Raw genomic sequence first — 26,699 nt, 5'->3', positions numbered from 1 at the left:
TGAGAACCACTTAAGAATTTTGGTTCCCAGCCCTTCCAGCAAAACAAAATTTTTATTATTACCCCAGGCTTGATCTGAAATTTTGGAAGAATTCTTCTACTATATAGAAGAGAATAGAAGAGTACTGGAAATCTGAAATTTATTGCCTGGAAAAAGAGAATCCAGAGAATGGCCAAACTCTAACACTTACTATTTTGCATAGACCTTCCCACCATTTCCATGAACAGAAGTTGGACTGTAAGGAATTCTGGTCATATATGTGTATTAGTAGACATGTATGTAACTGTGCATATACGACCTGCTTAGCATTCCACTCTGTTCAATTCTGGTAAGCTTATCAGTCACAATAGCCTCCTGTTCCTAGCAATGAACATGTGACTCAAGACTGGCCAATCATCCCTTTGGCATCAGGAATTGCTGTAAAGGGTAGGAACATGCCCAAGTAGAGGCAGAGTCCTTTTCTTTCTTTCTTTCTTTTTTTTGGTACAGACGGAGTCTCATTCTGTTGCCCAGGCTGGAGTGGTGCAGTGGCGCAATCTCCGCTCACTGCAACCTCCGCCTCCCAGGTTCAAGCAATTCTCCTCCCTCAGCCTCCCGAGTAGCTGGGACTACAGGTGCATGCCGCCACGCCCAGCTAATTTCCTTTGTATTTTTAGTAGAGACAGGGTTTCATCGTGTTGCCCAGGTTGGTCTCGAACTTCTGAGCTCAGGCAATCTGCCCGCCTCGGCCTCCCAAAGTGCTAGGATTACAGGCATGAGCCAGCAAGCCCAGCCCTTTTCTAAGACTAATATATAGACGTTGAGAGAGTACAATACAAATAACTGTGTGTGTAACCAGGACCATATTCCCTCCTAAATGAGCCAGTGTGTCTGCCATAGACGGAATGAAACAAGCACACAAAGAGAAGCAGAGAAAAGCAGACAGAAAGACAGAAAGTATTGTGAGGATGCTGAGTAACCTGCTCCGGTTCCTGAGGCTGTGGTCCCTGTGGCTCTTCCTTCTACTTTGTGTGCCATTCCAAAATGATTTCCAGCTACGTGAGAATTCATTATTGCTTAAACTAATTTGAATTTGTGTTTGGTCACTAACAAATGAAAGAATACTGATAATGTATTTTTTGTCATGCCATAATTGCATGTACCTCTGAATTCAAGGGTATATAAAACATGAGCTTTGTTATAAAAGGATTTTTTAAAATAGGCCTTTATTAAATCAGGGCATGACACTTGTGGGTAAAGAATGACGATGGCACCTCATTAAAAGACTTTTTTCTAGAAAACCTTAGCTGACATGGAGAAGAATATGCATTTTTTTGTTTTATTTATTTATTTTGAGAGATAGGGTTTCACTATGTTGCCCAGGCTAGAATGCAGTGGAGTGCAGTGGCTATTCACAGATGTGATTGTAGCACACTACAGCCTCAAACTCCTGGACTCAAGTGATCCTCCTGCCTCAGCCTCCTGAGTAGTTGGGACTACAAGTGCCATCTACGGTTCTGATGTTTTTCTTAATGCTATTAATGAAAGTACTCAAGAGAACTACTTGGTATGTGATTACAAACCTAATTACAAAAATCCAAATAACAGGCCGGGTGTGGTGACCTATAATGCCTGTAATCCGGGCACTTTGCAAGGCTAAGGTGGGTAGATAACTTGAGGTCAGGAGTTCCAGACCCGCGTGGCCAACATGGCAAAATTCCGTTTCTACTAAAAATACAAAAATTAGCCAGGCATGGTGGTCCACGCCTGTAGTCCCAGCTAGTCAGGAGGCTGAGGCAGGAGAACCACCTGAACCCGGGAGGTGGAGGTTGCAGTGAGCTGAGATTGTGCCACTGTACTCCAGCCTGGGCAACAGAGCAAGACTTTGTCTCAAAAACACAAAACAAAACAAAACAAAAACCAAAATCCACAGTAAAAAATTTATTTTTAAATACAAATATATAAAGATGACTTTTTACCACACTTACTTTAATTTCTGGTTGAAACCAAGTCTGTGTCTTTGTGTCAAATATGTGGACATCATTATGCCATCCCCAGAATATCTGCTCTTCCTAAAAGAGAAATGTTTTAAATATCTCAAAGCTTTAATAATTTTTACATTATTATTACAGTTTTATCACATATTTAATGGTAAAATAACAGACACCTTACAAAAATAGAGTTAAGTGTTCATAGTCACAAAGCCAACGGATACACGGGTACCTCCCAAAGCGTGGTCCCCAGACCAGTAGCAGCACCACCTGGCAACTTTTCTTCTCATAGTATAGTTTGCAGTGAATCATAATTTTACTTGTTGACAATCTTTCAATTTTCTCTAAGGATTATCTTTTTTAAAATTGCAGAGGGTGGAATGATGTTTATATTTTAAAATCTGTTTTCCTAAAGTACATGCTCAGAACTCCTCATTTTTGCAGTTTATTACATTATTATTTTTACAGTTTTATCACATATTTACTGGTAAAATAACAGACACCTTACAAAAATAGAGTTAAGTGTTACCATAGTCACAAAGCCAATGGATACACGGGTACCTCCCAAAGCGTGGTCCCCAGACCAGTAGCAGCACTACCTGGCAACTTTTCTTCTCATAGTATTGTTGGCAGTGAATCATAATTTTACTTGTTGACAATCTTTCAATTTTCTCTAAGGATTATCTTTTTTAAAATTGCAGAGGGTGGAATGATGTTTACATTTTAAAATCTGTTTCCCTAAAGTACATGCTCAGAACTCCTCATTTTTGCTGTAATAAACTTTAGGGGGTGGGTCATGGTTCCTATTCCCAAAAACTTCCAATCACTTCTACTTCACCAAGCAATTTGTTCTTACAGATTAAACTTATGACCACTCTCTTCTTTATCTCCTAAGATATAAAATTCTTTGTCAGCAAAGAAAAGACTTAGCAGCTATACCATATTTAGCATCTCCCAGGGTGCTGAAATCCTCTATCACTACTCTAGATGATCTCTGTGCCAGTTTTATATTGTGTGTCAGAAAGACATCATTTATTTTTGTCAGGCCTTGTCAAGCAAGTAAAATAAGCTAAACAATTTACTTAGTTTAGAATCTATTTTTAAATTTTATTTAAATTGAAACAGGGTCTCGCCATGTTACCCAGGCTGGTCTCAAACTCCTTGGTACAAGTGATCCTTCTGCCTCAGCCTCCCTAGTAGCTGGGATTATAGAAATGTGCCACCACACCCAGCTCATTTAGAGTCTAAATGAAAAAAAAAAAAAAAAACCATTTGTGTTCCAGAAACTTCAGGACATGATAATTAGCTTAGTAACTGTATCGTAGGAGAAAAAAATTGAGTTATTTCACTGATGAATAAAAATAACTAGATATAAATAGAAGTTATATTCCTGAAAATTCTCAGCAATACTTTAAGTAGCAAAGCTTTAATGATATGTCATTTTTAAAACTCAAAAACAACATAGAAACATGGGGAATTTTCAATAATACCCATACACAAAGCAATATACATGAAATGTGTGTGTGTGTGTATATATATATATACACACATATATATACACATATATATGTATTTACACTAATGTAGAATAATATACGCTAGTAGAAGGTAAAACTAATAAGACTGCATCTTGGTGGTAGGATCAATGGTTTTTTAAATTATCTGTTTAAAAATTTCATTTTTGTAATTCATGACTTCTTTCATTAATAATGATTTATTGTCTAATCAGTAAGAATAAGTAGAAAAATTAGTATCACTACCAACTGACTCTTATCTAGAGGCCAGTCTGACCTATGAATAATTCTAGTGGACATATCTAAAAAGAGGTGTATGTCAACAATAGCTATTGCGGTTAAATATGAACATAATTTTTCCAAGTTGTGCTAAAGCCTCTACCTGTCTAACAGAAGCAGGTATCTGTGATTAACGATATAAGAAAAGAAATTACTCTGCCAATAGCCATGAAGGCTAATACCACTAGAGAGATACCTTTTGCCAAATGGATCCAAATGTTAAAGAGAGAAAACACATTTTTTTCATAGTGTCAATTACGACAAATTGGTAGCTCCAAAAATGAGAAAGACTAGACTCATTATTTCTAAGATGTTAAGGCTATACTGACTTGGAGGAAAATGTAAACAGTGATTACTATCTTACCCAAGATGCATCATGAACATCAAAACAGTCTTGGAGTTCACTGTGTCTCCTACACCCATAACCACCAAAATATATTAGTCTGAAAAACAAATACGAAATGACACACTTTAGGAATTCTGTTTCCAGTTTGTTCATAGAAAGCTGAAAAAGATCCTCTCACCTTAACAACCCAAACACAAAATCACAGTTTAAAAAGAATAAAGAGCTGAGGGAACAAAGAGACCTAAATAAACCAATTCCAGAAAGTGATGAGCTCTCAATGGGAAAGAAGAGACCCATAGCTGCTTTCATCCCTTGTGTAACAGCAAGAGGAAGAATCCAGCACATACAGGGCTCGTAAGAAGAAACTACCCAAATTTTTAACAGCTACATTTATATTGGCATGGCAAATTAGATTTTTTTAAATTTATTTTTTGAGACATGGTTTCCCTCTGTCACCCAGGCTGGAGTGCAGTGGCATGAACATGATCTCAGCTCACTGCAACCTCCACCTCCCGGGCTCAAGCAGTCCTCCTGCCTCAGACCTCTGAGTAGCTGTGACTACAGGTGCGTGCCACCGTGCCTGGCTAATTTTTGTATTTTTGTAGAGATGGGGTTTCACCATATTGCCCAAGCTGGTCTTGAACTCTTGGGGTCAAGTTATCCTCCTATCCTGGCCTCCCAAAGTGCTGGGATTACAGGCGCGATATGGTTTGGCTGTGTCCCTACCCAAATTTCATCTTGAATTCCCATGTGCTGTGGGAGGGACCCAATGGGAGGTAATTGAATCATGAGGACAGGTCTTTCCCTGACCTCATGATAGTGATTAAGTGTCATGAGATCTCATGGTTTTCTCTTCTTTTTTTTTTTTTTTTTTTTTTTTTTTTGAGACAGAGTCTCACTCTTGTTGCCCAGGCTGGAGTGCAGTGGCGTGATCTCTGCTCAAGGCAACCTCTGCCTCCCGGGTTCGAGGGAATCTCCTGCCTCAGCCTCCTGAGTAGCTGGGATTACAGGCGCCTGCCACCACGCCTGGCTAGTTTTTGTATTCTTAGTAGAGACAGGGTTTCACCATGTTGGCCAGGCTGGTCTTGAACTCCTGACCTCAAGTGATCTGCCCACCTCGGCCTCCCAAAGTGCTGGGATAACAGGCGTGAGCCACTGCACCCGCTGATATGATGGTTTTCAAAAGGGGAGCTTCCCTCCACAAGCTCTCTTCTCTTATCTGTTGCCATGTGAGACTTGCTTTTCACTTTCTGCCATAATTGTGAGGCCTCCCCAGCCACATGGAACTGTAAGTCCAATAAACCTCTTTCTCTTGTAAATTGCCCAGTCTTTGTCATTATCAGCAGTGTGAAAAAGGCGTAATACAAGGCTTGAGCCATGGTGCCTGGCCCCAAATTAGCATCTTTAGAAACCCAGCCTCAAAGACTTGGAATCAACCCAAATGTCCATCAATGATAGACTGAATTAAGAAAATGTGGCACATACACACCATGGAATACTATGCAGCCATAAAAAAGGATGAGTCCATGTCCTTTGTAGGGACATGGATGAAGCTGGAAACCATCCTTCTCAGCAAACTATCACAGGGACAAAAAACCAAACACCGCATGTTCTCACTCATAGGTGGGAATTGAACAATGAGAACACTTGGACACAGGAAGGGGAATATCACACACCAGGGCCTGTCATGGGGTGGGGGATAGCCTTAGGAGATATACCTAATGTAAATGATGTGTTAATGGGTGCAGCACACCAACATGGCACATGTATACATATGTAACAAACCTGCACGTTGTGCACATGTACCCTAGAACTTAAAGTATAATAATAACAACAAAAAAAAGGAAACCCAGCCATAGACGGAATTTAACCTACTCCTTAACTCTTTCGCATAATCTTCAGGGAGGGATCAGGGTCAGTCACCAACAGCTGGAGGCAGAGGAGAGCTGAGAAAATCCCCTTTAGGCAATCTGAGCTTTGGACTACTAAAGTTTGTGATGCAAACAGGAGATCTGAAAGAAACACCTCAGGGGCATGCCAAACATTTACACCCTATAGAGTACCTGCCCTCCAAAGGCCAGGGGAGGAGATGCAAGGCTGAAAGAGGTCTTCCAGGGTGCAGAAAGCATAAAGTGGGATCAGAGAGCAAAGAGAACTCCCTCGTGGCCAATGACCTACCAACTGGACTATAAAACATGGAGAGATCTCCCACAGTTCTGAGAGGTAGGAACGCAGCTGTGAAGCACAGCTGCAAATCTCTAGAAAATCTCAGTGTTCAAATAGGGGGCCCTAGTAAAGGAAAGTACTGTCCCAAAACATTTGAAGCCAGAGGTAAAACTCAATCAAACTAAAGCTACAACAAAGCCCAAATACAAATCACCTACGAATTAGACTGACTCAACTCTTACTCTAGCAACCTAAAAAAGAAGAAAGGGCATGTCACTTTCTGAAGATAAATATAATTTATTCCAATCTTTACTGTTCTTTCAGACAGAAGATCTGGCATATAATTTAAAAACTACAGGGAGGCTGAGGCAGGCGGATTGCTTGAGGGCAGGAGTTTGAGATCAGCCTGGGCAACATAAGGAGACCTGTCTCCACAAGAAATAAAATTTAAAAAAAAAGGAAAGAAAGGTGTGGCGGTGCATACCTGTAGTCTCAGCTACTCAGGTGGCTGAGGTGGGAAGATTGCTTGAACTCAGAGTTCAAGGTTGTACTGAGTTATGATTACACCACTGCACTCCAGCCTGAGTGAGATTGAGACCTTGTCTTAAAAAAATAAAAATTACAAAATACACAAAAGGCACAAAAAAGTGGCCCATGATGATGAGAGAAAAGACTTAATATAAACAGACTCAGAGGTGGTCTAGACAATGGAATTATCAGACAGGGCCTTTAAAAAAACTATGATGAGGATACTAATAGCAGAAAGATGTGGACAACATGCAGGAATAAATGGGTAATTTCAGCAAAGAGATAGAACCATAAAAAAGAACTAAATGGAAATGCTAAAAATAGAAAATAATATGTCAGAACTAAAGAATTCATTATATAGGTTAAACAGCAAACTTTAAAAAAAAATTTCCTTCCTGGAACTTGGTAATTAACAGCAAACTTGACACAGCAATGGAAAACATCAGTAAACTTGAAGACAAGTCAATAGATTCACAAAAAATATCCAAATTAAAACATAAAGAAAAGGAAAGAATGGGAAGAAAAGAAATAGGTAGCCAAAGCTTTGTGGAACAGTATCAAAATGGCCTAACATGCATGTAATGGGAGTCACAGAAGGGGAGACAAAGAAAGATGGAGAAGAAATATTTGATAATATAATTACTGAGAAACTGATGGAAGCTATCAACCTACAAACCCAAGAAGCTCAGCACACTCCAAGTAAGATAAATACAAAGGAACTACACACCAATGCATATTTAATCAAATTATTTAAGGGCAAAAATATAGAACAGATAAAGAAAAAAAAAAAGACACATACAGAGAAACAAAAACACAAATGAGAGTAAATTTGTCACAAAAAAGATGGAGGCCAGACTGGGCACAGTGGGTCACACCTGCAATACCAGCAATGTGGTAGGTTGAGGCAGGAGGAGTGCTTGAACCCAGGAGTTTCAGGTCTGCCTGGGCAACATAGTGAGATCCCCATCCCTACAAAAAATTTTAAAAGGCTGAGCGCTGTGGCTCACGCCTGTAATCCCAGCACTTTGGGATGCCAAGGCAGGCGGATCACCTGAGGTCAGGAGTTTGAGATGAGCCCGACCAACATGGAGAAACCCCATCTGTACTAAAAATACAAAATTAGCCGGGTTTGGTGGCGCATGCCTGTAATCCCAGCTACACAGGAGGCTGAGGCAGGAGAATTGCTTGAACCCGGGAGGTGGAGGTTGTGGTGAGCCAAGATCGCGCGCCACTGCACTCCAGCCTGGGTGACAGAGCGAGACACTGTCTCAAAAAAAAAAAAAAAAAAAGAGCTTGGTGTGGTGGCATGCACTTGTAGTCCTAGCTACTTGAGAGGAGGAAGGAGGAACGCTTGAGCCCAGGAGTTTGAGGCTGCAGTGAGCCATGACTGCATTAATGCACTTCAGCCTGGGTGGGTGATGGAGTGAGACCATCTCTATAACAAAATAATAATAATAATAAATAAAGGAAAGAAATAAAAAGTAAGAAAGGAAGGGAAGAAAAAAGAGAAAGAAAAATGGAGGCCAAAAAGCAATGTAATAAAACCTGTAGGCTGGGCACGGTGGCTCACGCCTGTAATCCCAGCACTTTGGGAGGCCGAGTGGATCACGAGGTCAGGAGTTCGAGACCAGCCTGGCCAACATAGTGAAACCCTGTCTCTACAAAAAATAAAAAATAAAAATAAATCAGCTGAGCATGGTAGTGCATGTCTGTAGTCCCGGCTACTCAGGAGGCTGAGGCAGGAGCATCACTTGAACCCGGGAGGAAGAGGTTGTGGTGAGCTGAGATCGCATCACTGCACTTCAGCCTGGACAACAGAGCGAGACTCTGTCTCAAAAAAAATATATAAATAAAAATAAATAAATAAATAAATAAAACCTGTAAAGTGCTGAAAGAAAAAAAAATCCTGTCAACCCAAATGGTCAAAGAAATCATAACGGAAATTAGAAATTACCTTGAGATAAATGAAAATAAAAACATAACAAAACTTACGAGATGCAGCGAAGGCAGGGCTCAGAGGGAAATTTATAGCTGTAAATGCCTACATTAAAAATAAAATCTCAAATCCATAACATAACTGTACAAGTTAAGGAATTAGACAAGAACAGACTAAATTTACAGAGGGCAGAAGGAAGAAAATGATAAAGGTTGGAGGCGAAATAAAATAGTGAATAGAAAAACAATCAAGAAAAACAACAGGCTGGGCGGGGTGGCTCATGGCTGTAATCCCAGCACTTTTGAGAGGTCAAGGCAGGCTGATCACTTGAGGTTAGGAGTTAGAGACCAGTTTGGCCAACATGGTGAAACTCCGTCTCTACTAAAAATACAAAAAAATTAGGTGGGTATAGTGGCAGGCGGCTGTAATCCCAGATACTTGGGAGGCTGAGGCAGGAGAATTACTTGAACCCAGGAAGCAGTGAGCTAGGATCGCGCCACTGCACTCCAACCTGGGCAACAAAGTGAACAGAGTGAGACTACGACTCAAAAAAAAAAAAAAAAAAAAAAAAAAAGAAAGAAAAGAAAAAGAAAAACAACAAAACAAAAGTTGATTCTTTGAAAAGATCAACAAAATTGACAAATGCTTAGACAGCTGCACTAAGAAAAAAGAGAGCAGATTCAAATTACTAAAATCAGAAGTGAGGAAGAAATATTACTACTGATACTACAGAATAAAAAGAATGACAAAAGAATACTATGCTGGGCATGCTGGTTCACACCTGTAATCCCAGCACTTTGGGAGGTGGAGGTAGGCAAATTGCCTGAGTCCAGGAGTTCAAGACCAGCCTGGCCAACATGGTGAAACCTTGTCTCTAAAAGTACAAAAAAAATTAGCTGTGCCTGGTGGTGTGCACCTGTAGTCCCGGCTGCTTGGGAGGCTGAGGTGGGAGAATCACCTGAGCTTAGGAGGTAGAGGCTGCAGTGAACCAAGACAGTGCCACTACACTCCTGCCTGGGCAAAGGTGAGACCCTGTCTCAAAAACAAACAAACAACAACAACAAAACCACCAGAATACCACGAAGAAGGGTATATCAACAAGTTGGATAACTTAGATGAAATGGAAAACTTCCTGGAAAGACCCACACCCTCAATGCTGGGCACAGTGGTTCATGCCTGTAATCCTAGCAATTTGGGAGGCTGCGGTGGAAGGATCACTTGAAGCCAAGAGTCTGAGACCAGCCTGGCAACATAATGAGACCCTATCCCTACAAATAATAAAAATCTTAGTCAGGGATGGTGGCACGTGCCTGTAGTCCCAGCTACTCAGGAGGCTGAGGTGGAAGGACTGCTTGAGGGTCCAAGGAGTTCAAAGCTGCAGTAAGCCATGATAGCACCACTGCACTCCAGCCTGGGTAACAAAGAAAGACCCCGACTCTTATAAAAACAAAAATAAATTATATCTCAAGAAAAAATAGAAAATCTGAATAAACCTATAACAAGTAAGATGATTGAATCAGTAATCAAAACGCTCCCAAGAAAGAAAAGCCCAAGAATGGCTTCACTGGCGAATTCTACCAAATATTTAAAAAAGAATTAACACCAATCCCACTCAAACTCTTCCAAAAAAAAAAGTGAGGAGGGAATACTTCCTAAATTAGTTTGAGGCTAGCATTACCCTGATACCAAAGCAAGACAAATAAAATACAATTAAATATATCTGATAAGGGATCAACACCCAGAATACATAAAGTACTACTGTAACGTAACATCAAAAAGACAGACGACTCATTTTTTTTAAATGGGTAAAGGATTTGAATAGACATTTCTCCAAAGAAGATGTACAAATGTCCAATAAGCCAACATCATTAGTCATTAGGAAAATACAAATCAAAACCACAATGAAATACCATTTCACATCTGCTAGTATAACTATTATTAAAAACACACACACACACACACCCAAAATAAGCATAGGTGAGGATGTGGCAAAACTGGAACCCTTGTTCCTTGCTGGTGGGAATATAAAATGGTATAGTCACTATGGAAAATAGTTGGTGGTTCCTCAAAAACTTAAACATAGACTCACCAAATGACCCAACAGTTCTATTCTTAACGTATATACTCAAAGAATTGAAAACTGAATCACACAAAGTTATATGCCACATTGATAGCAGCATTATTCACAAATAGCGAAAAGGTAGACACAACCCAAGCATCTACCAACATATAAATGGCTAACCAACATGCGGTATATACATACAGTGGAATATTACTCAGCCATAAAAAGGAATGATATATGCTACAACATAATGCACCTTGAAAACGTTATGTTAAGTGAAATAAGGCAGACAAAAAGAACAAACATTTTATGATTCAATTTTTATGAAATACCTATTATCTGCTTATTCATAAATTATTATAGACAGAAAGATTAGAGGTCACCAGGGGTTGGAAAGAAGGGAGAATGGGGAGATATGGCTTAATGGGCACAGAGTTTCTGTTTGGAGTAATTAAAAAGTTTGGAAGTAGGTACTGGTGATGGTTGCACAACATTATGAAGGTAATTAATGCCACTGAATTGTATACTTAATATAGTTAAAATGAAAAATTTTATGTTTTATGTATTTACCACAACCTTTCAAAAAGGTATAGCAAGCCGGGCGTGGTATCTCATGCCTGTAATCCCAGCACTTTGGGAGGCTGAGGTGCGCGGATCACCTGAGGTCAGGAGTTTGAGACAAGCCTGGCCAACATGGTGAAACCCCGCCTCTACTAAAAATACAAAAATTATCTGGGCATGGTTGCAGGCACCTGTAACCCCAGCTACTTGGGAGGCTGAAGCAGGAGAATCCCTTGAACCAGGGAGGTGGAGGTTGCAGTGAGTGGAGACCACGCCATTGCACTCCAGCTTGGGCAACAAGAGTGAGACTCTGTCTCAAAAAAAAAAAAGCATAGCAAAAGGTAAGTCTCCCTCCTACTCTCAGTCACTTAATTCCCTTGCCTAGGGCAATCACTGTTACTGGTTTCTTTTACATACTAACAACAACAAAAAACCTTTAAAGGTCCAAAAATACTTTATAGGGTAGATTAACCTGGAAAAACAAAGGCAGAAAACCATAGTGGTTTACAGAAACACATGTCATTGCCATAAGCATTCAAAGATACTCCCTTTATACAAGCCTATGCTAGGTTCAGAGACAGAGTTCAGTCCTATGTTTGCCTCTAGCCCTTAAAATGCTTTTTGCAAACCAAAATGACAAAAAATTAAGTGTAACCAGGAGGCAAATCAACAAAGCTATCAATTACTCCTCCTAAAAAATTCTGTATATACCTGTGAACGAAATTCAACAATATGTTGAAATACTCGTTACAACCATGTAAGATTTATATCAGAAACACGAGTATATCATATTAGAAAATATTTAATGACATCAGTATTTAAATGAGAAAACAAACCTCAAACGACTTCAAAAGAAAAAGTATTGAATAAAAATCAATATTCATTGCTCATAAACATCTAGGTTTAAAAGGTAAGGCTATGTTTTATCTTTTATTATATATATATATATATATATATATATATTTTTTTTTTTTTTTTTTTTGAGACAGAGTCTTGTCACCCAGGCTGGAGTGCAATGGCACAACCTCAGATCACTGCAACCTCCGCCTCCCAGGTTCAAGCAATTCTCCCGCCTCAGCCTCCTAAGTAGGTGGAACTACAGGTACCTGCCACTGCACCCAGCTAATTTTTGTATTTTTAGTAGAGACGGGGTTTCACTATGTCAGCCAGGCTGGTCTCGAACTCCTGACCTCAAGTAATCCGCCTGCCTTGGCCTCCCAAAGTGCTGGGCTTACAGGCGTGAGCCACCACATCCGGCCTATATTTTATATATACTTTTATATGTACTTAATATAATATACTTAATATAATAAAGTAGGCCAGGCACGGTGGCTCACATCTGTAATCCCAGCACTTTGGGAGGCTGAGGCGGTCAGATCATGAGGTCAAGAGATCAAAACCATCCTTGCCAACATGGTGAAACCCCATCTGTACTAAAAATACAAAAATTAGCGGGGTGTGGTGGTGCGTGCCTGTAATCCCAGCTACTCGGGAGGCTGAGGCAGGAGAATAGCTTGAACCAGGGAGTCAGAGGTTGCAGTGAGCCGAGATCATGCCACTGCACTCCAGCCTGGGTGACAGAATGAGACTCTGTCTCAGAAAAAAAAAATAATAAAGTAAAATATATATGAATATATACACTTAATGTAATAAAGTATGTATAATACAAAAAACATATATAATATATATTAAGTATATATGTATATATAAAATATAAAATAGATAAAAATAAGTTTCCATATATATGGAAATAAAGTACATATATAATTTCCATATATATGGAAATAAAGTATATATGTAATTTCCATATATATGGAAATAAAGTATATATAAATATATATTAAGTATACATGTAAAAGTATATATAATATATAAATAGACATATTTTATATTATATATACTATGTGTTAAGTATATGCTAAAGTATATGTTATATAACATATACCATACATTTATAGTATAGTATAGTATAGTATATGAGTCAGAGTATTTGAGTCAAATAATATACTATGCATGAGTATATGAGTCAAATACTATACTATACATATCCTCCTGCCTCAGCCTCCCAAGTAGCTAGGACCACAGGTGCATAGCATGCCACCACACCTGGGTATTTTTTTTTCTTACTTTTTGTAGAGATGAGGTCTCACTGTGTTGCCCAGGCTGATCTCAAACCCCTGTCCTCAAGGGATCCTCCAGCCTTGACCTCCCAAAGTACTGGGATTACAGGCATGAGCCACCACAACCAGCCTAGAATTTTTTTCGTTTTTGAGACAGAGTCTTGCTCTGTTACCCAGGCTCGAGTGCAATGGCGCGATCTCGGCTCACTGCAACCTCCACCTCCTGGGTTCAAGCCATTGTTCTGCCTCATCCTCCCAACTAGCTGGGATTACAGGTGCCTGCCACCACGCCTGGCTAATTTTTTGTATTTTTAGTAGAGACAGGGTTTCACTATGTTGGCCAGGCTGGTCTCGAACTTCTGACCGTGTGATCTGCCCGCCTCGGCCTCCCAAAGTGCTGGGATTACAGGTGTGAGCCACCACGCCCAGCCCAGCCTAGATTTTTAAACTTTATTTAAAACATATTTATATATTCTAGCTGAGCACAGTGTCTTACATCTATAGTCCCAGCACTTTGGCAGGCCAAGGTGGGTGGATCACTTAAAGCCAGGAGTTCAAGACCAGCCTGGCCAACATGGTGAAACCCTGTCTCTACTAAAAATACAAAAATTAGCCAGGTGTGGTGGCGTGCACCTGTAATCCCAGCTACTTGGGAGGCATGAGAATTGTTTGAACCCAGGAAGCGGAGGTTACAGTGAGCCAAGATCGTGCCACTGCGCTCCAGCCTCGGCGACAGAGTGAGACTCTGTCTCAGGAAAAAAAAAAAAATAATAATAATTATATATATATATATATATATACCTCCTGCCTCAGCCACCTGAGTAGCTGTGACCACAGGCGTGCGCCACCACACCTGGTTAACGGTTTGTCTTTTTAGTAAAGATGGGGTTTTGTCATGTTGGCCAGGCTGGTCTCGAACTTCTGGCCCCAAGCGATCCTCTTACCTCAGCCTCCCAAAATGCTGGGATTATAGGCAAGAGCCACTAGGGCAGGCCGACATCAAATATTTCAAATCCATGATTTTAAAATGGTAATTTAAAACCTTACTGACCACTTTGAAGGATACTAGAGAAATGACTCAATTGATTCTAAAGGCGAAAGAATCAAGCATTTATCCTGATTTTCCTATACAAACAGTACCTTAGGGTTAATAAACAGTTAAAGAAAGTTTATTTTTATAGAAGTATTCCACTAATAAATTAAGAACAAATAATAGAATTAGAATATCATCACTTTGCATCTTCTTGTACAAAAATGGATCTAGGCAGCAATCATCGGTGCTTGCTAACATACAGAGACAACCAAACATTATGTGCCTACTAATGTCTAAAAATAGTTAGCTATGGGCTGGGCGCCGTAGCTCATGCCTGTAATCCCAGCACTTTGGGAGGCTGAGGCGGGCGGATCACGAGGTCAGGAGATCGAGACCACCCTGGCTAACACGGTGAAACCCTGTCTCTACTGAAGATACAAAAAAAAATTACCCGGGTGTGGTGGCGGGAGCCCGTAGTTCCAGCTACTCGGGAGGCTGAGGCAGGAGAATGGCGTGAACCTGGGAGGCAGAGCTTGCAGTGAGCTGAGATCGCGCCACTGCATTCCAGGCTGGGTGACAGAGCAGGACTCCATTTCAAAAAAAAAAAAAAAAAAGTAAGCTATGGGCCGGGCATGGCGGCTCACGCCTGTAATCCCAGCACTTTCGGAGGCCAAGGTGGGTGAATCACCTGAGGTCAGGAGTTCAAGGCCAGGCTGACCAACAAGGTGAAACCCTGTCTCTACTGAACAACACAAAAATTAATCCGGGTGTGGCGGCTCATGCCTGTAATCCCAGCACTTTGGGAGGTGGAGGCAGGTGGATCACAAGATCAAAAGTTTGAGACTAGCCTGGCCAATATAGTGAAACCTCGTCTCTACTAAAGATATAAAAAGAACTAGCCAGGCATGGTGGCACATGCCTGTAGTCCCAGCTACTCGGGAGGCTGAGGCAGGAGAATCACTTGAACCCAGAAGGCGGAGGTTGCAGTGAGCCGAGATTCCACCACTGCACTTCATCCTGGGCAATAGAGGGAGACTCCATCTCAAAAAAAAAAAATCTATGAAGTACTTTTTATTTGCTCCCAAACCAACAACCAACACAAGAACATGAATTTGCTTAACTTTCTAGATCTAACTACCAATTTACAGAAAATAGAAGGTGTAGATGAATATGTTAAATGGTATCACAGAGATACAACCAACACAGTGCAGACTATTGGGATTCTATAGCCAAATGACATGGTTTCTTTATCAAATAAATTTCAAGAACAAAACAACAAAAAAGACCAAAAGGAAATCTCTAGAATAAAAGCAACTATATATATGGAAGACATATTGGTTGGGTGCAGTGGCTCATGCCCGTAATCCCAGCACGTTGGGAGGCTGAAGCGGGTGGATCACGAGGTCAGGAGATCGAGACCATCCTGGCTAACATGGTGAAACCCAGTCTCTACTAAAAATACAAAAAAATTAACCAGGCATGGTGGTATGCACCTGTCGTCCCAGCTACTCGGGAGGCTGAGGCAGGAGAATTGCTTGAACTTGGGAGGCAGAGGTTACAGTGAGCCGAGATGGCACCACTGCATTCCAGCCTGGGTGACAGAGTGAGATTCTGCCTCAAAAAAAAAAAAAAAAAAAAAAAAGAAAAAGAAAAAGAAAGAAGAAAAAAGAGACATATAAATCGATTATAACGTATAGACCTTATCTAGTCCCCTACTGAACAAATTGTTTAAAAACATTTAAGAGACAAACAAGCAAATCTGAAAACTGGAAATTGAATAGTGAATGATATTTTAAAACACAAATAAAATTTAATAATTAGCAATGAAGAAAACCCTTAAAACAAAAATATAAGAACTCAAATAACAGAGTTGATGGCCAGAAAATATGAGGAGCTGAAACAGAATTGTTAGAAATTAGGAAAGAAGGCCAGGCGCAGTGGCTCACACATGTAATCCCAGCACTTTGGAAGACTGAGGCAGGCAAATCACAAGGTCAGGAGTTCGAGGCCAGCCTGGCCAACATGGCGAAACCCCATCTCTACTAAAAATACAAAAATTAGGGCCAGGTGCAGTGGCTCACGCTTGTAATCCCAGCACTTTGGGAGGCCGAGGTGGGCGGATCACAAGCACAGGAGATCGAGATTATCCTGGCTAACACAGTGAAACCCTGTCTCTAATAAAAATACAAAAAAAATTAGCCAGCGTGGTGGCATGCCCCTGTAGTCCCAGCTACTCGGGAGGCTGAGGCAAGAGAATTGCTTGAACCTGGGAGGTGGAGGTTGCAGTGAGCCGAGATTGCGCCACTGCGCTCCAGCCTAGGCGACAGAGCGAGACTCTGTCACAAAAATAAATGAATAAACAAACAAACAAACAAATAAATAAATTAAATAAAAACACAAAAATTAGCCGGGCATGGTGGCAGGCACCTGTAATCCCAGCTACTCAGGAGGCTGAGGCCAGAGAATCGCTTGAACCCGGGAGGCAGAGGTTGCAGTGAGCAGAGATTGTGCCATTGCACTCCAGCCTGAGCAACAGAGTGAGACTCCATTTCCAAAAAAACAAAAAACAAACAAACAAAATTAGGAAAGAAATAAAAGGGGAGAAAAACTCATTTCAGAAATGAAGACAATGTTACAAATAGCAAAGAGACAGTTATCACAGAAAATACAGTAAAGGACATAAAGAATAAAAATGTGAAAAACCACAAAAAATAATTAAAAAGAATTAGCAAGAAATGATAAGCAGGGAGTGAGGAGCTAAAATGTTCATAACTAAAGTTCCCCTTCTTCCCAAAAATGGAACAGAAGGATTAAAAACATAACTCACAAAAACTGGCGTTGAAGGAATGCGAAGGAGAGAGGGATGAAGAGGCTACCATCTAGTTTTATTGATGCTCAGAGTAGGGGAATGATAGATATTGTTCAGAGAAAAAGAATGAGTAATATATGAAAGTATAAATATAAGCACTGGATTTACTCAAGGTCCTACCCAGTGCAGTAAGACAACAAAAAGTTTAAAGATTAGAAAGGAAGAAATAAAACGGGCATTGTCAGATATTGATTATTTAGAAAATCAATTGCAATCCTGAAAAAAACTCATACCTTTAAGCATTCTGTATTTTAGCCAAAGCTATTATCTTTGCTTAGGTAGACATAATGCATTAAGTGCAACTGCTGCATTACCTGTCTTTATATACCCAGCAGGAAAGTTTATCACGTGGTGTAGGTGGTTGTCCTTCAAAGTTGGTGATTTTTTCCCAAATGTAGGTTTCATCTCTTGTTCGTAAATTAACAAAATAAAGCTTTAAAAGACGAGAACACTATTAGCAGACAGGGCATTTAAAAATTAAATCTATATCAGAGGGAATGTGATCCAAGAATTAATACTATTATTTTCTTTTTAATAGGTAAGCTTGTTACCTATTAAAATTTAAAAATTGGAGAATAAAAATGAGACTGTTTTAGGCGTAAAAATGATATATAAAACATATTAAAATGAGTCGCATCCTGCTTTTATCCTATGAATATCAATTAAATATGCAGTTAATTCTGAAGCAGAAAGACACAGAAGAAGAGAAGAGCAGGACTGCTGCATTTTCAACCCAGCTTTAAAATATTTAATTACAAGTTTAAGGTTTTCTATATATATCTTCTTTTTAAAATATTTGTAACTTGTGAGATGAAATGATGCATTAAATATTACATTTTGCTGCACTCTTGAATTAAAGAAATTATTACTCGATTGCTGTATCCTTTGTCATCATATCCTCCAAAAATGTACAGCTTTCCATTAATGCAAGCACCACAGCTTCCTGACATGGAGGCTGGGAGTTCTCCTTCCATGAGGTGCATTCTCCTGCAGCAAGAATAACATGGAATCCCATAACTTTCCAGAAAGGCAAATTAAAATTCTCTTTAAACTCCATGAGTACTTTTGTCAGTGAAAACTGTCACTGTCAATTACAGTTACAATGTAATGGTGGCCAATAATGTAAAAACTCTAAGAAGATCTAGGGTAAAACTTTTTCAATCTGCTAGGAAAAAAAAAAAATCACAAAAATTTCACACGTCACTAGAACTGGAAATTTGCAGAATAAAACAAAATCTTCAGAGACAGCACTGGTCTTGAGAGAAATACTAAAAGACAAAAAGTGGAGCAGGGAAGACAGTAGGGGAATGAAAGAGTCAGAAAATAAAAGCATTGAAAGGAAAGGAAAGGGAGACTTCAGAAATGTTGCAGTATGTTCAAAGTATGGTCTCAAATTCCCTAGAGTCTACAGAAACATTTATAATAGATATTAAGATCAGACAGTATGCAATTTAAAATTACTTACCACAACCCACTATCAATATCATAGGTCCAAATTTCATCATTAGGCAAATATACTTCATTGTCTTCAATAGACTAAAAATACAGAATACATAAAATTATGTTTATCAGTTACATAGCAAACAGTTACACAGCTTCTCAGGATGAGAAAAATTGCTAGTAAAATACTATAAAACACAAAAGAAGGCTCAAGGATCTTTTTCAATATAAAATAAAATATATCAAAAGAAAAGGAAAGAAGATTTTCTAAGAGAAAGTGGGAAAACAATAAAGGATCAAAATAAAACATAGCAAGTATATAAGTCTCAAGAAAATAATTAGGGCAATTAAACCTTTAAAAGGGGCTTTATGTAAAAGAAAATAGCAAAACAATAAGATTTAGAGCAGAATATTAAAGATTATAAAGCCAGGAAGAAAAAGATCATCAAAAAATAAAAAAAAGGGCAATACATTTTGGGTGACAGGAAGTATTAATGGAGGAAATTTTTTAAAGATACAATTAAATATCTTATTAAGATATCTCAGGAACTTTAATTCACTGAACATATTTTTTGAGTGCCTACTATATGCAAGGCATAGTATTAGTTGTTCATTAAATCTAGAATATAAGGATCACAATACATTTAACTAGTCAAAATGAGAACTCAGAACTTGGATAATCTCTAAAGAAGCTGATCACAAATAGAATAGCACATTCTGACATTCTTGATGAAAAGATAAATAAGACTTGTATAACAATCTTACTTATTTTGAGCTTAAACAAACTTAGGAGTTAAAATAAATTTTTACATAAATCTGCCATAGTTCTCAGAATCTATATAATAATTCAAAAATAACGAGCTGGGCGCAGTGGCTCAGCCAGCATTTTGTAATCCCAGCACGGTATAATCCCAGCACTTTGGGAGGCTGAGGCAGGTGGATGACCTGAGGTTAGGAGTTTGACACCAGCCTGGCCAACATAGTGAAACTCCACCTCTACTAAAAATACAAAAAAAACTAGCCAGGCATGGTGGCGTATGCCTGTAATCCCAGCTACTCAGGAGGCTGAGGCAGGAGAATCGCTTGAACCTGGGAGACAGAGGTTGCAGTGAGCTGAAATCGTGCCACTGCACTCCAGCCTGGGCAAAAGAGTAAGAATTTGTCTCAAAAAAAAAAAAAGCTAGAGTTTTAAAATAGCACTTTAAGAATTTCTAAAACTATATAATACATAAGTTATTAACATGCTAAGAAGATTTAGCTGTTTCTCATTGTATGTTCTTTAAATTTAAAAATAGGCCGGGTGTAGTGGCTCATTCCTGTAATCCCAGCACTTTGGGAGGCCAAGGCAGGAGGATTGCTTGAATCCAGGAATTCAAGACCAGCCTGGGCATCATAGCCAGATCTTGTCTCTAAAAAAAAAACACCAAAAAATTAGTTAGGCCTGGTGGCACATGCCTGTAGTCCTAGCTACTCAGGAGGCTGAGGCGGGAGGATCACTGGAGCTCAGGAGTTCGAGGCTGTAGTGAGCTATGATAGTACCACTGCACTCCAGCCTGGGCAACAGAGGCAGACCCTGCTTCTTAAAAAAAAAAAAAAAAGGGGGGCCAGGTGTAGTGGCTCACGCCTGTAATCCCAGCACTTTGGGAGGCAGAGGCAGGTGGATCACGAGATCAAGAGATCAAAACCATCCTGGCCCACATGGTGAAACCCCGTCTCTACTAAAAATACAAAAATTAGCTGGGCGTGGTGGTGCATGCCTGCAATCCCAGCAACTCAGAAGGCTGAGGCAGGAGAATCGCTTGAACCCCGGAGGTGGAGGCTGCAGTGAGCTGAGATTGTGCCACTGCACTCCAGCCTAGGCAACAAATGGAGACTCTGTCTCCAAAAAAAAAAAAAAAAAAGAACATCTTGTCTACCATGTCTCTCTCTCTCTCTCTCTCTCTCTCTCACACACACACACACACACACACATAAAAATAGAAAAGCGTTGTATTAGTTCCAAGGAAATTAAACTTACACTCATGTCTGAGTCTTTTCAATAGATGGTGCAAAAGAAAAAAACTAGATTCCTATCTTTCACCATATACAAAAATCACATCAAAATGGATTAAAGACTTAAATCTAAGACTTCAAACTATAAAACAACTACAAGAAAACATGGGGAAACTCACCAGGACATTGGTCTGGGCAAAAATTTCTTGAATGGGCCGGGCGCGGTGGCTCACGCCTGTAATCCCAGCACTTTGGGAGGCCGAGGCGGGCGGATCATGAGGTCAGGAGATCGAGACCATCCTGGCTAACACGGTGAAACCCCGTCTCTACTAAAAATACAAAAAATTAGCCGGGCGTGGTAGCGGGCGCCTGTAGTCCCAGCTACTCGGGAGGCTGAGGCAGGAGAATGGCGTGAACCCGGGAGGCGGAGCTTGCAGTGAGCCGAGATCGCGCCACTGCACTCCAGCCTGGGCGACAGAGCGAGACTCCGTCTCAAAAAAAAAAAAAAAAAAAAAAAAAAAAAAAAATTTCTTGAATGATATCCCACAGGCACAGGCCACCAAAGCAAAAATGGACAAATGGGATCATATCAAGTTTAAATTCTTCTGCACAGTGAAGGGAACAATCAACAAAATGAAATGACAACCTACAGAATGGGAGAAAATATTTGCAAACTCCCCATCTGACAAGGGATTAATAACCAGAATATATAAGGAGCTCAAACGACTCTACAGGAAAAAAAATCTAACAATCTAATTTAAAAATGGGCAAAATACTTGTATACACATTTCTCCAAAGAAGACATAAGAATGTCAAACAGGCATAGGAAAAGATGCTCAGCATCACTGATCATCAAATAAGTGCAAATCAAAACTACAATGAGATATCATCTCACTTCAGTTAAAACGGCTTTTATCCAAAAGAAAGGCAGTAACTAATGCTGCCAAGGAAGTGAAGAAAAGGGAACTCTCATACACTGTTGGTGGGAATGTAAATTAGTACAACTACTATGGAGAACAGTTTGGAGGTTTCTTTAAAAACTAAAAATAGAGCTACCATATGATCCAGCACCCCCACTTCTAGGTATATATGCGAAAGAAAGGAAATCAGTGTATCGCAGAGATATCTGCACTCCCATGTTTGTTGCAGCACTGTTCACAATACCCAAAATTTCGAAGCAACTTGTGTCCATCAACACATGAATGGATAAAGAAAATGTGGTACTCATACACAATGGAGTACCATTCAGCCATAAAAAAGAATGAGATCCTGTTATTTGCAATAACATGGATGGAACTAGAGGTCATTAGCTAAATGAAGTAAGCCAGACACAGAAAGACAAACATCACATGTTCTTACATGAGATCTAAAAATCAAAACAATTGACCTCATGGAGACAGAAAGCAGAAGGATGGTTACCAGAAGCTGGTAAGGTTAGTGGGAGGGTGGGAGTGGGTGGGTAGGGATGGCTAATGGGTACCAAAAAATAGTTAGAAAGAATAAGACCTAGTATTTGATCGCACAATAGGGTGACTATAGTCAATAATAATTGTACATTTCAAAATAAAAGAATATAATTGGATTGTCTGTAACACAAAGGATAAATACTTGAGGGAACAGATACCCCATTTTATATGATGTGACTATTATGCATTGCATGCCTGTATCAAAATATCTCATGCATCCCATAAATATATACACCTACTATGTACCCACAAAAATTAAAATTAAAAAAATTTTTCAATCAGTGAAAAAACATAAACTTACACTCATGTCTGACTGAGGAATCCATATTAAATGGCTAAGTAAACAAATAATTATAAGAAGGGGAGCTACTGTATGAGTCTAAGGTTTAATGGCATTAGGTTCCAGTAGCCTCATGTGTACTCCTTTACAAAAGAAATATTATAGGCTGGGCACGGTGGCTCACACCTGTAATCCTAGCACTTTGGGAGGTTGAGGCGAACAGATCACAAGGTCAGGAGTTCGAGAGCAGCCTGGCCAATATGGTGAAACCCTGTCTCTACTAAAAATACAAAAAAATTAGCCAGGTGTGGTGGCGGGCGCCTATAGTCTTAGCTATTCAGGAGGCTGAGACAGAAGAATTGCTTGAACCTAGGAGGCGGAGGTTGCAGTAACCTGAGATCATGCCACTGTACTCCAGCCTGGGTGACAGAGCAAGACTCCATCTCAAAAAAAAAAAAAAAAAAAGAAAGAAAGAAATATTATGAAAGTGAATTGTCATTACTCTGTTTAAGTCCTTTCAATGGCTCCCTATTGCTTTTAGCATAGTCTAAAATGTTTATGATTCTATATTATATGGTAGCTGCTATCCCTCGAAACTTCAAGTTGCCTTTCACACACAGTACGCTTTCAGTACTTAAACATCTCCTAGTTCCTTGCTATGATAGGACCATTCATCTATTCTCTTTTCTCTCTTATAGTACTCTTTCAGAGTTTGCCTAACTCCTCCTTTTTTGGGAATCAGCTTAAATGTACTTCTCTAACCTATTCTCTAAAATAGTTTAAAGTATTAAGGTCCCCTATTAGAGGCCCTCATAGTCCTGTACTTTCCCTTTGAAGTTCTTTGTATCACACCCACCCTCACCACCACCAATACTGCTAAACTGTAAGCTTCATGAGTACAGGGATCTTGTCTATCTTGTTATGCTCCCAGAGCCTACTACACTGCCTCACACATAAAAGACAAATAAAATATTTATTGATTGAGTGAGCCACTGCGCCCAGCCCAAGTTTTCCTTCTCTACTGGATTATTCCTATTAATATACAAACATGCCTCATCTCACCTTTCAAAAAAAAGAATTCTCCCTTGACTCCTTCTCTTCCTGTTTCTAGGAATGGTTAGAATATGTTTGACAAGGCCAGGCACAGTGGCTCATGCTTGTAATCCCAGCACTTTGGGAGGCCGAGGTGGGCAGATCACCTGAGGTCAGGAGTTCAAGGCCAGCCCAGCCAACATGGTGAAACTCTGGCCTCTACTAAAAATACAAAAAATTTGCTGGGCATGGTGGCGGGTGCCTGTAATCCCAGCTACTCAGGAGGCTGAGGCACGAGGATTGCTTGAGCCTGGGAGGCAGAGGTTGCAGTGAGCCCAGATTGCCCCACTTTACTCCAGCCTGGGCCACAAAGCGAGCCTCTGTCTCAAAAAAAAAAAAAAAACAGAAAAGGAAAAAAAATAAAAAGACAAGCTATAAATTGAAGACATATTCAACTCACACAATTTTGTATTTTAAAACTTGTATAAATTAGTTAAAAAAAGCAAATAATCCAACAGAAAAATGAGCAAAAGACATGAGCCAGCATTTTTACAAAAGACACAAATAGTCCATAAAGTTAGACGCTCAATTTTATCAGTAACCAAGGGAAATGAAAACAAAAACCACAATGAACTATCATGTCACACTCACTGGAATGGCAAAAACGTAAGGCCAGATGGTACCAAATGTGTTGCCAAGGATATGGGGCAAGGAAATGGCTGGTGGGAGTGTAAATTGATACAAATATTTTGGTAACAGTCTGACATTTCCAAATAATTTTGGAGATGTGCATATCAAGTGATCCAACATTTCATTCATTGGTAGATTCCCTAGGGAATGTACATGCCCTTGTGAATATACAATAGGAAGCATGTTATAAGAATGCTTACAATAGCAAAAAATTAGAAACATTCAAATATTCACCAATAATGGAATGGATAAATTGCAGTAAACTCATAGAGTAGAATGTTATACAGGATATACATCAAATGAATGGATCTAGAGATGATGATTTTCAAATTATTAACAACTGGGCAGCATAGGCATTGACCAATCAGAATAGATGCCAAACAACAACAGGTACAGCCATACAAGCACACACCAGTTGACTATAAGCAATGTATGAATCTGAAAACTAAAAGAATTCATGAAAGAGGCTGGGCTCACACCTGTAATCCCAGCACTTTGGGAGGCTGAGGTGGGTGGATCACCTAAGGTGAGGAGTCCAAGATCAGCCTGGCCAACACGGTGAAACCCCGTTTCTACTACAAATACAAAAATTAGCTGGGTGTGGTGGCACGCACCTGTAATCCCAGCTACTTGGGAGGCTGAGGCAGGAGGATCACTTGAACCCGGGAGGCGGAGGTTGCAGTGAGCTAAGATCATGCCACTGCAATCCAGCCTAGGCAACAGGAGCGAAACTCTGTCTCAAAAAAAAAAAAAATTCATGAAAGAAAACATATGCTATGATTCCAAACCAAATAATATATTGTTTAGAGATGTATGTGAAGTAAAATTATAGAGAAAAGAAATTTAAGATAGTGGTAACCTGTATGAGTGGGGGTAGTGGGAGCAATGTAATCAATGCAGGATAAAAGGAAGCTTTTATCCTGCATAATAAACAATAAAGGTATTGTTTATTTCTTAATCTGGAAAGTAAACAGTTGTTTACATTTAAATAATACTTATTTTATACATTCTATTGTATATATATTTCAAATTCAAAAATTAAGTAAATAAAATTTTAAGAAACGAATATTAAGTAGCTCACAGAATCATCAGGGAGGCTGGAGAACCAGCCTCTGGTCGATGCAAGGAAGAGTGAGGTGTGAAACCATGCCAAGAGAGCAGGTCTGTGGTCACTGGTGCACACCACACTGCTGCCTTTTATGCAAGGAAACTTGATCTTCCTAAACTGTATTGCAGGCTAAGAATCTTCTAGAGGTCGTGGTTTTTTATATCTTTATTCCAAAGTCCAAATCTAGCACAGATTCATCTAACCAATGGAGTCCTAGCCACTTGCCTGCAACCTAGCTGCAAGTAAGGCAGGAAAAGTTAGTACCTGACTTTCAGGTACTTTTATTGGGCACCTACTATGAGCTGTAACCAGTTCTAGACATTGAGGATACAACAGAGAACAAGTTAGATATCTTATATTTTATGAGGATAAGTAGGAGACAACTAGAATAAATACCCTGACAATATTCACTCACTAGGGGAACACCACAAATAGAGAAAGGTGGTTTATATTCTGGTCATTTAAAAAGAATGATAAATGTCTTCCATATAACATAGATGACCAATGTGATCATTTATGAATATATAAAGTAGAACTATTAGGTTAAAGAGAAAACACATCTTACATTTTTGATACACATTGCTAAATTTCTCCTCAAAAAGGTTACACAAACTTGTACTCTTATTACCAGTGTACTAGTAATTCATTTCTCCACACTCTTTGCCAGAATTCTTTCTCATCTTTGCAAATTGGAGAAGAAAAACCTCATTGTAATTTTTACCTGGGTTTCTTTTGTTTGTATATTTGTATTTATTTTGTAAATTGCACTTATCCATTGCTCATTTTTCAATGGGGATGTTATCTTTTTTTTTTTTTTTGAGACAGAATTTCGCTCTTGTTGCCCAGGCTGGAATGCAATGGCGTGATCTCGGCTCACTGCAACCTCCGCCTCCCAGGTTCAAGCGATTATCCTGCCTCAGCCTCCCGAGTAGCTGGGATTACATGCATGTGCCACCATGCCCAGTTACTTTTGTATTTTTAGTAGAGACGAGGTTTCTCCATGTTGGTGAGGCTGGTCTCCCACTCCCGACCTCAGGTGATCTGCCCGCCTCAGCCTCCCAAAGTGCTGGGATTACAGGCGTGAGCCACCACGCCAGGCTAATTTTTGTATTTTTAGTAGAGATGGGGTTTCATCATATTGGTCAGGCTGGTCTTGAACTCCAGACCTCAGGTGATCTGCCTGCCTAGGCCTCTCAAAGTGCTGGGATTATAGGCATGAGCCACCACACCCGACCCTGGTTACAAATATTTTCTCCTTTGCCATTTGCCTCCTCGTTTTCTGGTGTTTAAAAATCAGTTTTTGGTAT

The 26,699-nt window shown here is 39.7% G+C and overlaps 1 protein-coding gene across 3 annotated transcripts in view; it reads right to left on the bottom strand.

The window, feature by feature from the left end:
* The window catches only part of KLHDC1 (kelch domain containing 1), a 63,445-nt gene that overhangs the window by 27,820 nt on the left and 8,926 nt on the right, over positions 1–26,699 (bottom strand). Inside the window, exons 1-6 of one of the 3 annotated variants that reach the window (XM_054666509.2) lie at positions 20,996–21,145; positions 18,850–18,920; positions 18,254–18,371; positions 17,699–17,817; positions 4,128–4,206; positions 1,968–2,051 (exon numbers count right to left, since the gene is read on the bottom strand). In XM_054666509.2, coding sequence (XP_054522484.1) covers positions 1,968–2,051; positions 4,128–4,206; positions 17,699–17,817; positions 18,254–18,367 — 396 coding nt within the window. In that variant the 5' untranslated portion in view covers positions 18,368–18,371; positions 18,850–18,920; positions 20,996–21,145. Of the gene's footprint in view, positions 1–1,967; positions 2,052–4,127; positions 4,207–17,698; positions 17,818–18,253; positions 18,372–18,849; positions 18,921–20,995; positions 21,146–26,699 lie in introns of those variants that run through there. The other 2 variants (XM_509932.8, XM_009427763.5) reach the window with 2 other exon arrangements.

Source organism: Pan troglodytes, chromosome 15 (assembly GCF_028858775.2).
Source record: "Pan troglodytes isolate AG18354 chromosome 15, NHGRI_mPanTro3-v2.0_pri, whole genome shotgun sequence".
Taxonomy (NCBI): domain Eukaryota; kingdom Metazoa; phylum Chordata; class Mammalia; order Primates; family Hominidae; genus Pan; species Pan troglodytes.
This window is presented reverse-complemented; position numbering and strand designations above follow the sequence as displayed.